The sequence below is a fragment of the Thunnus maccoyii genome, chromosome 18 (assembly GCF_910596095.1).
Source record: "Thunnus maccoyii chromosome 18, fThuMac1.1, whole genome shotgun sequence".
Lineage (NCBI taxonomy): Eukaryota > Metazoa > Chordata > Actinopteri > Scombriformes > Scombridae > Thunnus > Thunnus maccoyii.
In genome coordinates, this window is record NC_056550.1 from 2,885,361 (window position 1) to 2,898,208 (window position 12,848).

The window sequence follows — 12,848 nt, forward strand, 5'->3', positions numbered from 1 at the left end:
AATTTGACCAATTTGTCAATTAGGAAATCTAATTTATAATTCTACTGAATTTTGGAATATCAAGCATGTCTACAGAGTACCAGATCTCACTTAGAAAGCACTTTACATCATCTATTAATTCATTAGTTTTGATATTTATTAGACAATGTAGACAGGCGTGAACTGTGTTAGATCTTTATTAATTAGTTTAATCTCTTATCAAAAAGTAAAGTACAATTCATTCCTTCACATGTCCCGACACAGTAAAACATCATCTTCCATCTTCTGGTAGTGAGTGCAAACAGTCATCCACAGTGTCTATTCAATGACAGTAGAAAAACTGAACAATTATTTTTCCATAATTCTTTTTCAAGCAAGTGATTAACCCCTTAAACCATCAAACACTGTCTTACATATGACCAACTTCCTAAAAAGGGTCCTTTAACAAAACGTTACCTTTTTTAGCAACATGGTCTCCATTGTGCAACCTGACCGAACATAAAGATTGTATGTTTGCACCTGTGGCTCTGGGTGTGGTGTTAGCAAGCAAGACAAAGCCTGCCTCTGTTCTGTAGATTTTATGGCTGTGAGGGGTCACTTAACAACTGGTTTGATGTCAGCAGATTGAAATTATCACATATCAGGATTTTTTTTATAGCAACTGATGACACAGATACAAGTTTAAAGGGACATAAGGAACTTTGCCATAAGGAACATCTTGAATTTCACCATCCATAAATAAAAACAATTGCATAGGAAGATGATAAGCTTAGTTTAGCATATAGGCTGGAAAAAGGGGGGAAAAACTAGCCAGGCTCTGTCCAAAGTTCAAGTTGCACCTTGTTTGTTTAATCTGTACGTGAACAGAAATTTTACAGCGACAATTAGTGGTTTTAGTTGGAGATGCATGCTGGAACTATTTCTTGGTGAGCAACAGTCGGCAATGACTTAATTACTTTTTACTTTCCTGTTGTGTATGGGACTAAACAAATCCATACACAACAGAGCTTCAAGCTTTAGAAGTGTTGGTAGATGTATCATTGAACTTTGGACAGTCAGGCAAACTGTTTCCCCCTGCTTCCAGTCTTTTATATATAATATTGAACCACTCCTAAATAGTAAGAGAGACTAGGAGTCTAGTTTCCTACACTACCAAGGAATTCAATTTGTTCTTGGATCAAATGTAAACTGCTACAAACACTACTCTTCTTACCCTGAAATAGCCAAATCTGTCAGTGAATGCTACTTAAAACTTTACAGTTGTACAAATAAATAAAAGCAGTAGTCATTAGAGTTACAGTAGAGAAAATAAAACCAACTCTAACTTTATGTACATTAAAGTCTTCACTTGATGTGACTGTGCTTTTGCAACCACTGAGTTCAAAATTGTGTGATTTTGGTTGATTCCATTATTGTATCTGAATCATGTCAGCATGCTGCCACAAATATGTGCATACTTTCATTGCACTGGCTGTATCTTTCCACTCCAGGCCAACAAGGATTTTAAAAACATCACTGCCCATACTGTAGTGAAAAGTAACTAAGGTGACTTAGGAAATCTGAGGATTTAAAAGGTGTTAACATTAAAGTGCAGAAATGCTCTGACAGCCAATCATTCTGAAGAGCTGACCAGCAGTATGTACCATTAGTATGGAAATGGAATCAAAGGTGATGAATCAGAAAAGAAGACTTTTCCTTCAAGGCAAAATGACCACATTGTATCAATTTTGCAGATGGATGAAAATCAACGCAGATATATGGTATTCACTAGGATTTCTCACAAACATCTATTGTTTTGCCATAATCTTGACCTCTCATTATAAACTTCAGATCAGCACCAAACAAAAGTTTAAGAAAACTGGTGAGAGGATGTGTGAAAAAGTAGATCAAACTATTCTATATGGTAACAATGAATATACACTATTTTCTGAATAATTTACCATAGTCTGTGTTTTAAAATTAGCTTTGATGACACTTCCTGAGAAAAGTGATATATTCCCAAAAGGTATTCATTTTAAAATCATGGAAACCTTTAACCCTAGTTTACACTGAAAAATGTAATGTCAGTCAGGATCTTTTTGTACAACCCTGATGATATTGATTTGTGCAATAAGTATTCTGTGGCTTTAAGGATTCTTAAGATGTTTTCAGACTGAATGCAACACATTTTAGAGCCTTGACAAACAAAGTCAATGGAAAAAAGCAAGTGGACATGAACAGACACAAATTTGCCCCAGGTGGCACAAATTGAGGCAATGTTGCATTCATACTTGTTGAAAACAAAAAGGAAAAAATAGAGACACTGGAGGAAAATCATAGAGAACTCAATTTTCCAATAAACCGTTTAAACCGTCACACACAGGCTGAGATTTGGACTGCTGGTATATTAGCTGTTTGTGTCGAGTAAACTCATACTGTACAAAGAGTGTAGCCATGAGAATAAAACAGGACAAACGTCTGCTTGGTGCTCAATCTGAATACATCTTTGGGCTGCCAGTGTACTCCAAATGAAACATAATACACATAATAAACATTTGCCTCCAGTTCATCAGCAGTATCATGCGATTTGGCATTGCTGTTTTTTTAGATAAGACATTTGAATTAATTAAGCTTCCAGTTCATGTTTTGAGGTGCTTGTGCGGTCGCGTCTGTTATTCAGAGTTACACACAAGCTAGTGGAACTCTTAAGTCTATTGCTGTTGTGACTTGGCAAACTCCTCTGTGTAGATGGCATTTTGGAGGAGACATCCAGTCACAGTGAGCATACTGCAGCAGCTTATTTGCCATGGAGAATGTGACAAAATTCAATTTCCGTCTGCTTTTACACCACCTCCTCCCTCCTGTCAAGAGCAGCAGGCTGGATGTTGGCTTTGGGACTACGGGGCTGGCTCAGTCCCAGGGCCTCCTCTCTGGCTTTAAGCAGTTGTTCTGGTCCCCAGTGCAGGCAGAGGGGGCAAGGGCATGAGGCCGGATGGTGCATGATGCTGGTGGAGGGGTAGAGAGCCCCTGTCGTTGGAGGCAGCCCCCCCGGCCTGTTGTGGTATTGCGAGAGGCGGAGTGCATCCAGGGGTCTCAGGGGTGCACTGTATGGGCTGTGAGCTGAGGATGCTGGCGACGAGAGAGCCAGGGGAGAGTAGTGGTGGAGGGGGAGGTGGGGGAGATGCGGTGGGATGAAGGGATACGGGAAAGTCGAGGAAGGAGAGGCCCGGCCCATCAGGATTGCCCCCAGGGGGTCGACAAGAGGGTGGGGCCAAGGCAAGGAGTGTCTCTGCCGTTTGTCCTTCATCCTCCTGTTCTGGAACCACACCTGGAGAGAGGGAAGGAAAGATTGTACAGCATTATACTGAGAGGTGTTTTCAATATTTAGTCCAATCCTATTGATATAAATTTGTTTCATTTCATCATCTGAAGTTAATTCCTGATTTTCTCTGTTGTAACACTGACATCTCTGCCTTCCTAAAACTCTAAAGCTGAGACTGACATGTTGTCTGCGTGTCTGACTGTCTGGTCTTCAACTATTTTACCAGCTCATAGAATCTCCCGGAAGGCTGTGCTTCTAAAACGTCAGGTGGCAGCGTTTACAAGGCCTCGCCTCGCATTCCTGCTCTTTCATAAAAGACCCTCCAGTAGTTGACAGAAAGGTGGGCGCATTTACTGTGCATTAAAGCTGCTGCATTGGGCTAGTGGGCCTCTGCGTCAAATGTTAGACACTGCTAAACCTGTCACTACTCAATCTAGCATGCTGATTGAAATGGCAAGTAAGGTGAGGAGATGAAAAGCTCACATTCATGGAAAATGTCAAGGGGATGTTGTCATTTAGGTGAGTGGCTGCCTTAGATTTGCATTTTCACCTGCTTAGTTTTATTTTTTGAGCCTGTGAACAAATGAGAATTTCTTAAAGCCTGAAAATCAGTGGAGGAGGAATATTGTTGAGCAGAGGCACTGTTGTTGTTCTGAGAGTTAGATGATAAGATCAAAACCACTTTCATGTCTGTGCAGTAAGTATGGAGCTGGAGCAAAAAGGTGATTAGCTTAGCACAGCGTAAAGCCTGGAAGTAGGGGGAAACAGCTATCCTGGCTCTGTCCAAAGTTTAAAAAAGGCTATGTAAAACCAGCACCTCGAAACTCACTAATTAACACACAGTTTTTTAAAATTTGTATACAAACAAAAAGGGGGAGTCACAAACCAGAACTACAGTATTTCTTGGTGTTCAAGAGCTGGATGATTAAGACTGTGTGTTACAGTCGAAAGTGCCAGAACAAGCGAGTAAGTGGACCTTGAGTGAACATTGTTTTGATGGCTGCTGTTTCCAAAGTCAAAGATGAACTGTCAAGCTAAACTTGTCAGCCAGCATGGTCAAACTAATGACAGTTTCAACATCTACAGTCTTGTGACACTTATTGCTTTGTCAAAAGAAAATTACAGTTACAAATGACAAACCAATTACCGCACACTAAACTGTGGGAAATGCTGCTTGCCTGCTTGGTAATCCTCAGTGAGTTGGCGAACCAACTGAAACCCACTCCTCTGGAGGTCCCCAGACCCAACACCAGTATAAATGGCACGTGAAAGTAACATACAGACAGGATATGCTCTCACTCTACAGCATATACAGTGTGAAATACACACACCTTCTCTTGAATTAATTCTGAAATATATTGAGCTTTAAATTTATTTCCTTTACACGGACCCCTTACAGACTTGATTTTAGCTCTGTCGTTCTTGGCCAAACCAAGCTGCTCATTTTTGCATGTTGCAGCCCATTTATTGTAAATGCTTCATAGGCTATTTACATTTTTGTTGATCATTTTCATTTCTTTCCAAGTTAAGTGGAGATGATCCCATATGGTTATTATTCCATGTAGCCATTGTTTTTATACATATCTGTACCTTATGAAAATGGGCAAGGAGAGACTTAAAGTCCAGGAAAATAAATATATTTGCTTGATTTTTTGTTTGTAGCCTAAATTGTATTAATGCAATGCATATTTTTCAAATCACCTTTTGCTATTTATATAATGCATTACCATGGAACCATTACACAACTTTAACGGAAATACATACAGTAGACTAAATAAAACATAATAAAGAGAATACATGATGTTCAGTGTTACCAATCTCAGTCAGATTTCTATCAACTCGAACTCGATTTTCAGAGTGTAGTCACTGTAATGAGTGAATGCTCTAGACAATGGTCATAAAGTAGTCTATTGGTAGTATTTTAGTAGTCAATATAGGCTAACATGGAAAAACTCTGGCATGGCCCTTTAATCACACTGCATGGTATACCTTTATCGTTGTCTCCGGTAAGTTGAGCGCGGTGGCCAGCTCGCACCGCCGGGGTCTGGAGACGTAGCTCTCCTTCCCATACTCCTGCTCCAGCCGGGACAGCTGTTCACGTGTGAACGCCGTCCGGTGCCGCCGGCTCTGGTCGAGCAGAGCGCTGCGCGGGCACGGCTCCTGCCGCTCCTCTCCGCCGGCAGCCGCCACCGGCGTCTGTCTGCCCTCCGCCACTGAAATGACGCATACAGAAGAACGAGCTCACAGTGCAGTCTGCACGTGGGACACTTTACAACAAGGCCTAATAATACCTTATACCTGTTAACCTGCCCAAATGTGTCCAAGTGGAACAACATACTACACATTTTGGCTATTTAAGAAGAAGCTTCAGTGATAAAGTTCCACTGATGTGTGCTATGTGCCAACTATAAATAGCTATATTATAAATGCAATATGGTCACAAAGGTGATCACGTAAAATGCACCCAAGCCTAGAGATTTATCCTTTACCTCTTAACCATAATGTTGTTTGGGGTCCTGGAGACCCGTGAGCCTGTATAACAACTCAAAACTTTACATCATTTTATCAGCTAGAAACTTCATGACTTTACCTGATTTATGAGAATTGCTTGTAAATTTGATTTTGAACCGATGACATGTTTCAGAAGTTTGCTATAGAAAATTTAACATTACTTTGTTTGGGTTCTCAAAGACACAGCTGTAAAACCTGGTTAAATACAATACATTTTTATATGCTTTTTGTCTGTGATTGGTGATGACAGTACTTTTTATGCAGCAGTACCCTCCCAAATCCCCCAAAATGTTTTATGGTCTTTTCTGTATTTTGTCACCTGCATGTTCAGATGGTGGCAAAGGGAAGAGTTACCTCTTAATTCATTTTCTACATGTTTTAATATTTAAGTAAATGAAAGATTGGTTGATTTTGCAATTATTATAGTTATTTTTAACATATACCGTACTGGGGATTGTGGGACAGTGAGTAAGAATTAAAGCCATTGTCAACAAAACAAAAGGGTTCATCTGTTGTTAATCTGTTGTTTACTTACGCATCAGGCTGTTCTGTGATTGAAGTGCAAAAAATAAAAAACCCTGCTTTTGTGTATCTTTTCCCCGGTAGTCCTAGGTCAGATATCCTCCCGTTGCAGACTGCAAGGCCGGTGAAGATGCTGGCTGGAGTAGGACAAAAAGTTATCTCCTTGAGACTCTCTCTCTCTCTCTCACGCACACACACACACTTCATCCAGGTCTGTTCAGACAGTCAGGGAGAAGATGAGGTGTTTTTGTCCTAACACCCCTTCCTCCTCCTCCACCTTATCCTCCTCCTCCTCCACCTCCTCCTCCTCCACTACTGTCTGTGTTCCCCGGGGCTGCTCTCCTCTCCTCCTCTGCCCCTATCACGGGCTCTCCAGACGGGCCGTGGTGTGCGCGTCGGCCCGGCGAGGCGCCGCGGCCCGGAGAGGTGTTAAAGGTGTTTAGGGATAAAGCCTTTGGTCTCCGTCTCGGCCTTTGTACTTTTGTTATGGAGAATTAAAGACGCTGAGGCAGAGACAGCAGCCAGACCCCCATTGTTCTCCGCTGTTTGATGTTTGCAGGTTTGGAAGTAGGCTAAATTATTACAGGCCTAATGGCTCCAAATTGGCCGAGGTGAAGCACGGTGGAATTATTAATTAAGCTAATATTATGGCTATAGCTGTCCGTACTATAATCTACACGTACCCTATGTTTAATCATTAATTTTAGGGTCTTATATGAGCTATCTGATCCTTTAAAATGTTTTCATAGTTAGTCATTTTTGATTAATTCTGCGCTGCTTCAAAATGATGGTAAAACGATATTTCGCGCATTACTGATGACGATTAATCTAAATTAACCTTTGCCCTTTTTTAAGGGTGATCAAGTTTTTTATAATAGAGTTTTTTCATCTTCCTGAAAGATAAATTCAGTAAACTAAGTATTTTACTCTGATATAAGAATAACAAATGGTTTTAAGTCTTCTTTTCTCTTTGATTGTTTAATCGTGTTTAAATAATCAGTTAATAAGACTCACAGGACAGATTAATTGAGCTTTTAATATAGCAGTGCAGTATCAATCACACCGCTATCTTATAAGTGTATAGCCTTGCCTCAGTTTAGAAGCTGACCCTTGAACCTGTGTTTTGGAGCTTATTATGGCTATAATCTACGATGATTGTTAATCCAGCGGCCAGATGATGATAAAGAGGACAGGCTGAGGACAGAGACAGCCAGACGCCAGGTAGGGTGGAGTCACTGTTACAAGGGGGAAATTTATCATTATGAAACACACTCAGGTACTATTGAAGAATCACACTCAGAGCTGTATACTGTTCAGAGTCATAAACCTTGTCAGAGACTTGTCTTTAATTGATCTCTCTGAATATGTGGCATGTCTGAAACGCTTGTACTGTATAGTGAGTGGGAATGTGTCAAACATATGATAGGCTGCTCCACAAGCTCAGTTGCAGAGTGTAGCAAATAAAAATAATAATATTAATAACAATAATAATACACAATATGTGTGGAGTTCAGTTAAAACATGACCGCCTTTACAAAATGGATGTTGTAAAGCAGATTCCTGCATTAAAAACAAACAACACCCCCCCATCCAGACATGTTTTACGACATATAAAATTACTCTGCTTTGAATAATCATTAGTTTCTGACATGATTTTCTCAAAAAAAAGAAAAAATTATTAAATTTACATCTCCCTTGTCACTCATTAAAAATCAATGCAAATATTTTCATTTCTAAAGTTTTCCTCCATTCTCAGTATATGTGTACTTGGGGCTTCAAACTTTCCTCCCTCAGCAGATGAATGTGAAAACAAACTCTACACATACATCATTCTGCACAGTGAATAGAACAACATCCAAATGAAGGAACAAGCATTATGTTCAATTTTATTAGGGGAAAGGTACTCTGAATGATTGTTGGGTGTTAAGGTCAGTGGGTCAGTTTTTAAATTTTTTTTATGTGTGTCGAAACGAACGAATGAACGAAAGTTACATTGGAGCTGTACAATAGGCCAACATTTATCAAAGTCTCTGTTGGGTTTCATGTCTTCTACAAGGGCACTATGGGCAGATACATGACTGTGGATGAACATATTTGGACTGCCATGGGAAACGTGACCCACTCTACCTACAGTGCACTCCCTGACCGTTATCAAACCTTTAAAGAGAATCAAGTCGTACCATAAGTGTAATTTTATCAACACTGATTTACCAGAGAAGAATACAAAAATGACAGTCCTGGGTATGCTGCTCTAGGCTAATTCTCAGTCAGAGCCCATATAGAGCCCATAATGCATCTTTAATTTAACCTTTTTGAAATAAATGAACATACCAACATATGACATATTCTTAAGTAGTTCCTTTGTTGTCATGGTTATAATAATAACCACATGCATAAAGTCAGGATGATTGTGGTCATGGTTAAAAGAAACCAACATTACCTGTTGGTTGGAAACAGGAAACAACAGAAGTTTCCAGTGTTTTAGTCCCATCCATCCACCCCAACTTCTTCCCTTTGCAGACTTTGTGGAAACAATGTAACACCACTTCCTCCTTTCCTCCCGACGGACAAGAGTCATAGTTCCTGGAGTGCTTTGCCACTTAAATGTAAAAATGGGCAACTTTTGGACATTTGCTGAAATGATTGATACTGTGTTTTTTCTCTCATTCTTTCTTTAAACTCTTTGACCCCACTGTCCCACTGTGGGCCAGTCAGGACAACTCATGCTGGGCACCCAAACTTTGCTCACAGCACTTTATTTTAAATTCCAGTAGAAATCCCAAAGTTTACCAAGATACCAAATTTGGCAGGCTGGGTTTTGGGCACATGTGTTTAAGATGATGGACAAGACATCTAGAATATTTGCATTTGATGGAATGCTGCAGCCTTAAAACATATAGAGCTTTGGATAGGAATATTTCACTCAGTGTAGACATTATACGGCTCTCATGAAAAGGTGTAACAAGCTGATACAGACAGTGTGGAAGAAGATGATTTAACATTCTTAAAGCCACTTTAGAGGAAATAAAAGGAAAGCTGGATTTTAAGAATTGTCCTCATGTGTTCAGTTTAAAAGCTATAACATTTCTGGCTCTAATGTAAAGGGCTCTGAGTGAGCAGGTGAAGCGTCTTGCTTCAGCATGAACTCACAGCATCAGGGTTTAAACTCCTCAGCCACTGACTGTGTCTTCACTCACGGTCCAGTAGCTTGCTTTCTGTCCCTTTTATATATCCAAAGTTGTTTTTCTCTCTCTTTGGGGTAAACAGTGGAACAACGTGAAAATGGATTTCATGTGTTTTGAATATTAGTGGTTCCTGAATGCTCTGACCCCAGTTTGAGGTCAGGGGATTAAAGGTTGGGAGGCTGTCATAAAGAGCGATGGAGTGTCCTGTTCTGTGCGAATGATCAAACACTCACACTCTGTCTTCCTCACCATATTTGAGGAATAACGCACATGTTGCATTAGTTCTTGATGCAACATGTGTTAAACATATGAAACAAGGCTGCACATGTTGCTATAATGTTTTGAGAACTTGCAGAAAATATGTGCGTTGTCCCCCAAAACACCCACATACTGAATCTGTTACAATTGAAACAACCTTGCACGGTTTGTGCAACATATGCCAATGTCTTCATCCAAAATTCTAAAGTTCTCAAGTATTTTTATTGCTGTTGGCCTCTAACAGTAACGCTTCAGTGCAATGGAATTGATGACTGGCATCCCTCAGTGGCCGTGAAGATTTGAAGCCTCATTGGCACCATTATTTGTTCAAGATGATGGATAACAGTCCTGATATTTTCCAAGGCCTGTTCTAAGGTTTGTTTGATAGATTTAGAGACAAGCCAGTTGATCTAATTATTTATGTTCACATCTTGTCCATACATCAGAGCTGTATGATATTGGATGAATTGGCAAAAAGCAGACTGCTCCATGTTGCGTATGGCAACCTTGGAATAGTTAAGGCTAGGGTAGGTTGTGATTATAGCAAATACTAGAAAAACTAGGAAATTATTTCCACCTAAAAAGGCTCCTCTACTCCTCCCCCACCAGCCACTTCTCCCTCAGCTGATGACTTTGCATTCTTTACTAACCAGGCAAGAGCATCAGTGGCCAATTCATTGAACCACTCAACCGCAATGCATCTCTTCTAAATAAGGTTGAGTCACTTATTGCATTTCTCCCTCATTGAGAAAGATATCTCCAAACTTCTGCTCTTGAGTCATCCCACTACTCCTCTGGATCCTATTCCCTCCAAGCTCTTGCAAGCCATCTCACCCACAACCATGCCAGCAATCACACACATGATAAATGCTTCTTTGGTTTCAGGTACATTCCTCACAATGTTAAAGCAAACCCTAAATCCATCTTAAGTTGAAACTACAGGCCTGTCTTGCTACTACCCTTCCTATCTAAGGTTCTAGTGCTACATTAAAAAAAATGCTGCGTTGTTGGTGGAGTGCTATTTCAGGTACTTCTGAAAAGATGGCTGATGAAGGTCAATAGCTGAAACATTGTGTCTCTAATAAATTCAGTGCTGACAGTATGCACAAATTCAACCCTTTTTTACCATCTGTGAAATCCAATTTAAGTTACTGACTCATGACTTTGAAGGTTTATCAGATGCCAAAACACTGCACCGAGGTTTATTAAACTGTGAGACGGGATTTTACATCTCTGGAAAGTTATCACAGCAACAAGCATTTCATTCTCGTCTAGAAATGTGCCATTTAGATTACAACGTAATCCTCCAGGAACAAGGACTCCAAATTAAACACCAATATACATTGGTGGTCTGTGCACTCCAGAATGACACATAAAAGCATTTTCTGATCTGATGCCTCTATTAACAGTGAACGGCAAGACAACGTCATTTGTGCCATCCAAAACTATTATAGATCACTGTTGAAAACACCTTACCAATTACTTGGTAAGGTTTAGGGAAAGATCATGGTTTGGGTTTAAATAAGTACTTTGTTAAGGTCAGGAGACCTTCATCATCATGTTTACAACAATAACCACATGGTTAAGGTTAGGGGATGATCGTGGTCATGTTTTTTTTTTAAAAAAAACAAGCCATTGTTGAATCATGGTTAGAAATGGAAAAATACAAAGCAATCTCTTGTGTTGAAGTCAGATGTTTTGATGATCCATCCATATTCACCCTGACCTCCTTACAGAGGCTTCTGTCACTTGAATGCAAATATATCATTAAACAACTGATCTCGTCATTATTCTTTGGAGGACAGTCTCTCCAGGAATGTGTGCTTATTTGATTGGCCAAAGTAAAAACCTTGCCAGATTATGTTGCTTTGTGCTGTGGCAAAAGTTGAGGTTTGACTTTTTTTCCCCCAGACTCCACTGTGTCAACCTCTGATCTGACTGATCATAGTCATGGTTTAAAGAAACAAAAGGTGTATATAGGATGCTGGAAATGGGATGTGGACAGTGGTCTCCCTTGTCCAAGTCACATGCTTGACCTCCTCCCTGTGGTGTTAATACAAAATCACATTACTTTTGCCTTTCCTCCTGATGGACAAGAGTCATAATTTGGTCACTAGTGGTCCTTATCAGGTACACATAAATGGGTTGTTTTAAGTATTTGAACATCCAATGTCCTTGTTTCCCTTGTGAGGACAGTCTCAGCATCCATCACATAAACATGAAATTTCAGATTTACTTTTTTAATGTAAAAGTCATGGTCCTTTACATTTCCAGTAACAGACAGTAGGCTTTATTAAGGCTGTAACAGATTACCATTGGTGTGTAAAATTTATTACATTTCATGACTGAATTAGATGTTCTCACAGGCTTGACTGTGTTTTAAAGAGTAAGTGGAGAGTTGTCTCGCTTGGGGCAGTCAGGGACAGCGTTGTGTTTCTCATTGACTTTGATCATCCAGATTTTATCCAGATCTGATTCCCACCAGCTGTTTTTTTAAACTCGTTTCACCAGCCATGAGCTAAAACCTCACTCCAAACCAATACAAGTTATGATGGTCTGTAATTAACTGATTATACTGGCAAGTACATTGTTGCACGTGTGTCTCAGAGGAGCAGATCACTCCCACTGTGGACTGCAGAGTGAAATGGGTATAGAAAATTCTCCTTCTTGCCCAGTCCTTGGTGGGTAGGACTAAGTCTCAACCTAACAGGCCACACCTGAATTGATAAGAGGCCTAGCTCAGGCCGTGCTCAGTCTGTTCCTTTTGTTTGCTGAAGCATGCTGGTCTGAATGTAGAAGCTGCTATTTTCTCCAGTTGACTTTACCCCAGATGCATTATTTGAGTAAGTTATGGATATTTGCTATAGTTATTGCTGTTTCTTTGTTTAATGGTTAATTAGTGTTATTTGATTTAGATATATTAGAGGTCCTTTTATTAACCAATTGTTTTCATTTGCCTTTTAGCGATAAAATCACCTGACAGTTAACTACTCAAGTGGAAATTCTTTGAGAAGACAATAAACTATTGAACAGCTCTCCTCTCTGGTCTTCATGCTTTAACCAGCATGCCAATGCAGAGGCTTTTTAAATGA

General features: G+C 39.9%; 1 protein-coding gene across 1 annotated transcript; it reads right to left on the reverse strand.

The window, feature by feature from the left end:
* Nucleotides 1–785: 785 nt before the first annotated feature.
* eve1 (even-skipped-like1) lies at nt 786–6,530 on the reverse strand. The gene is made up of 3 exons (XM_042393437.1): nt 6,327–6,530; nt 5,270–5,493; nt 786–3,286 (listed from the first exon to the last, which is right to left on the reverse strand). The coding sequence occupies exons 1-3, from the start codon at nt 6,328–6,330 to the stop codon at nt 2,801–2,803; spliced, it is 714 nt and encodes a 237-aa protein (XP_042249371.1). The 5' UTR covers nt 6,331–6,530; the 3' UTR covers nt 786–2,800.
* Nucleotides 6,531–12,848: the final 6,318 nt, after the last annotated feature.

Excerpts from the sequence above, each read along its gene's own strand:
- eve1 (XM_042393437.1), bottom strand. Across the intron at positions 3,287-5,269 it reads TACCGGAGACAACGATAAAG|GTGTGGTTCCAGAACAGGAG; the intron begins GTATACCATGCA and ends CCCTCTCTCCAG.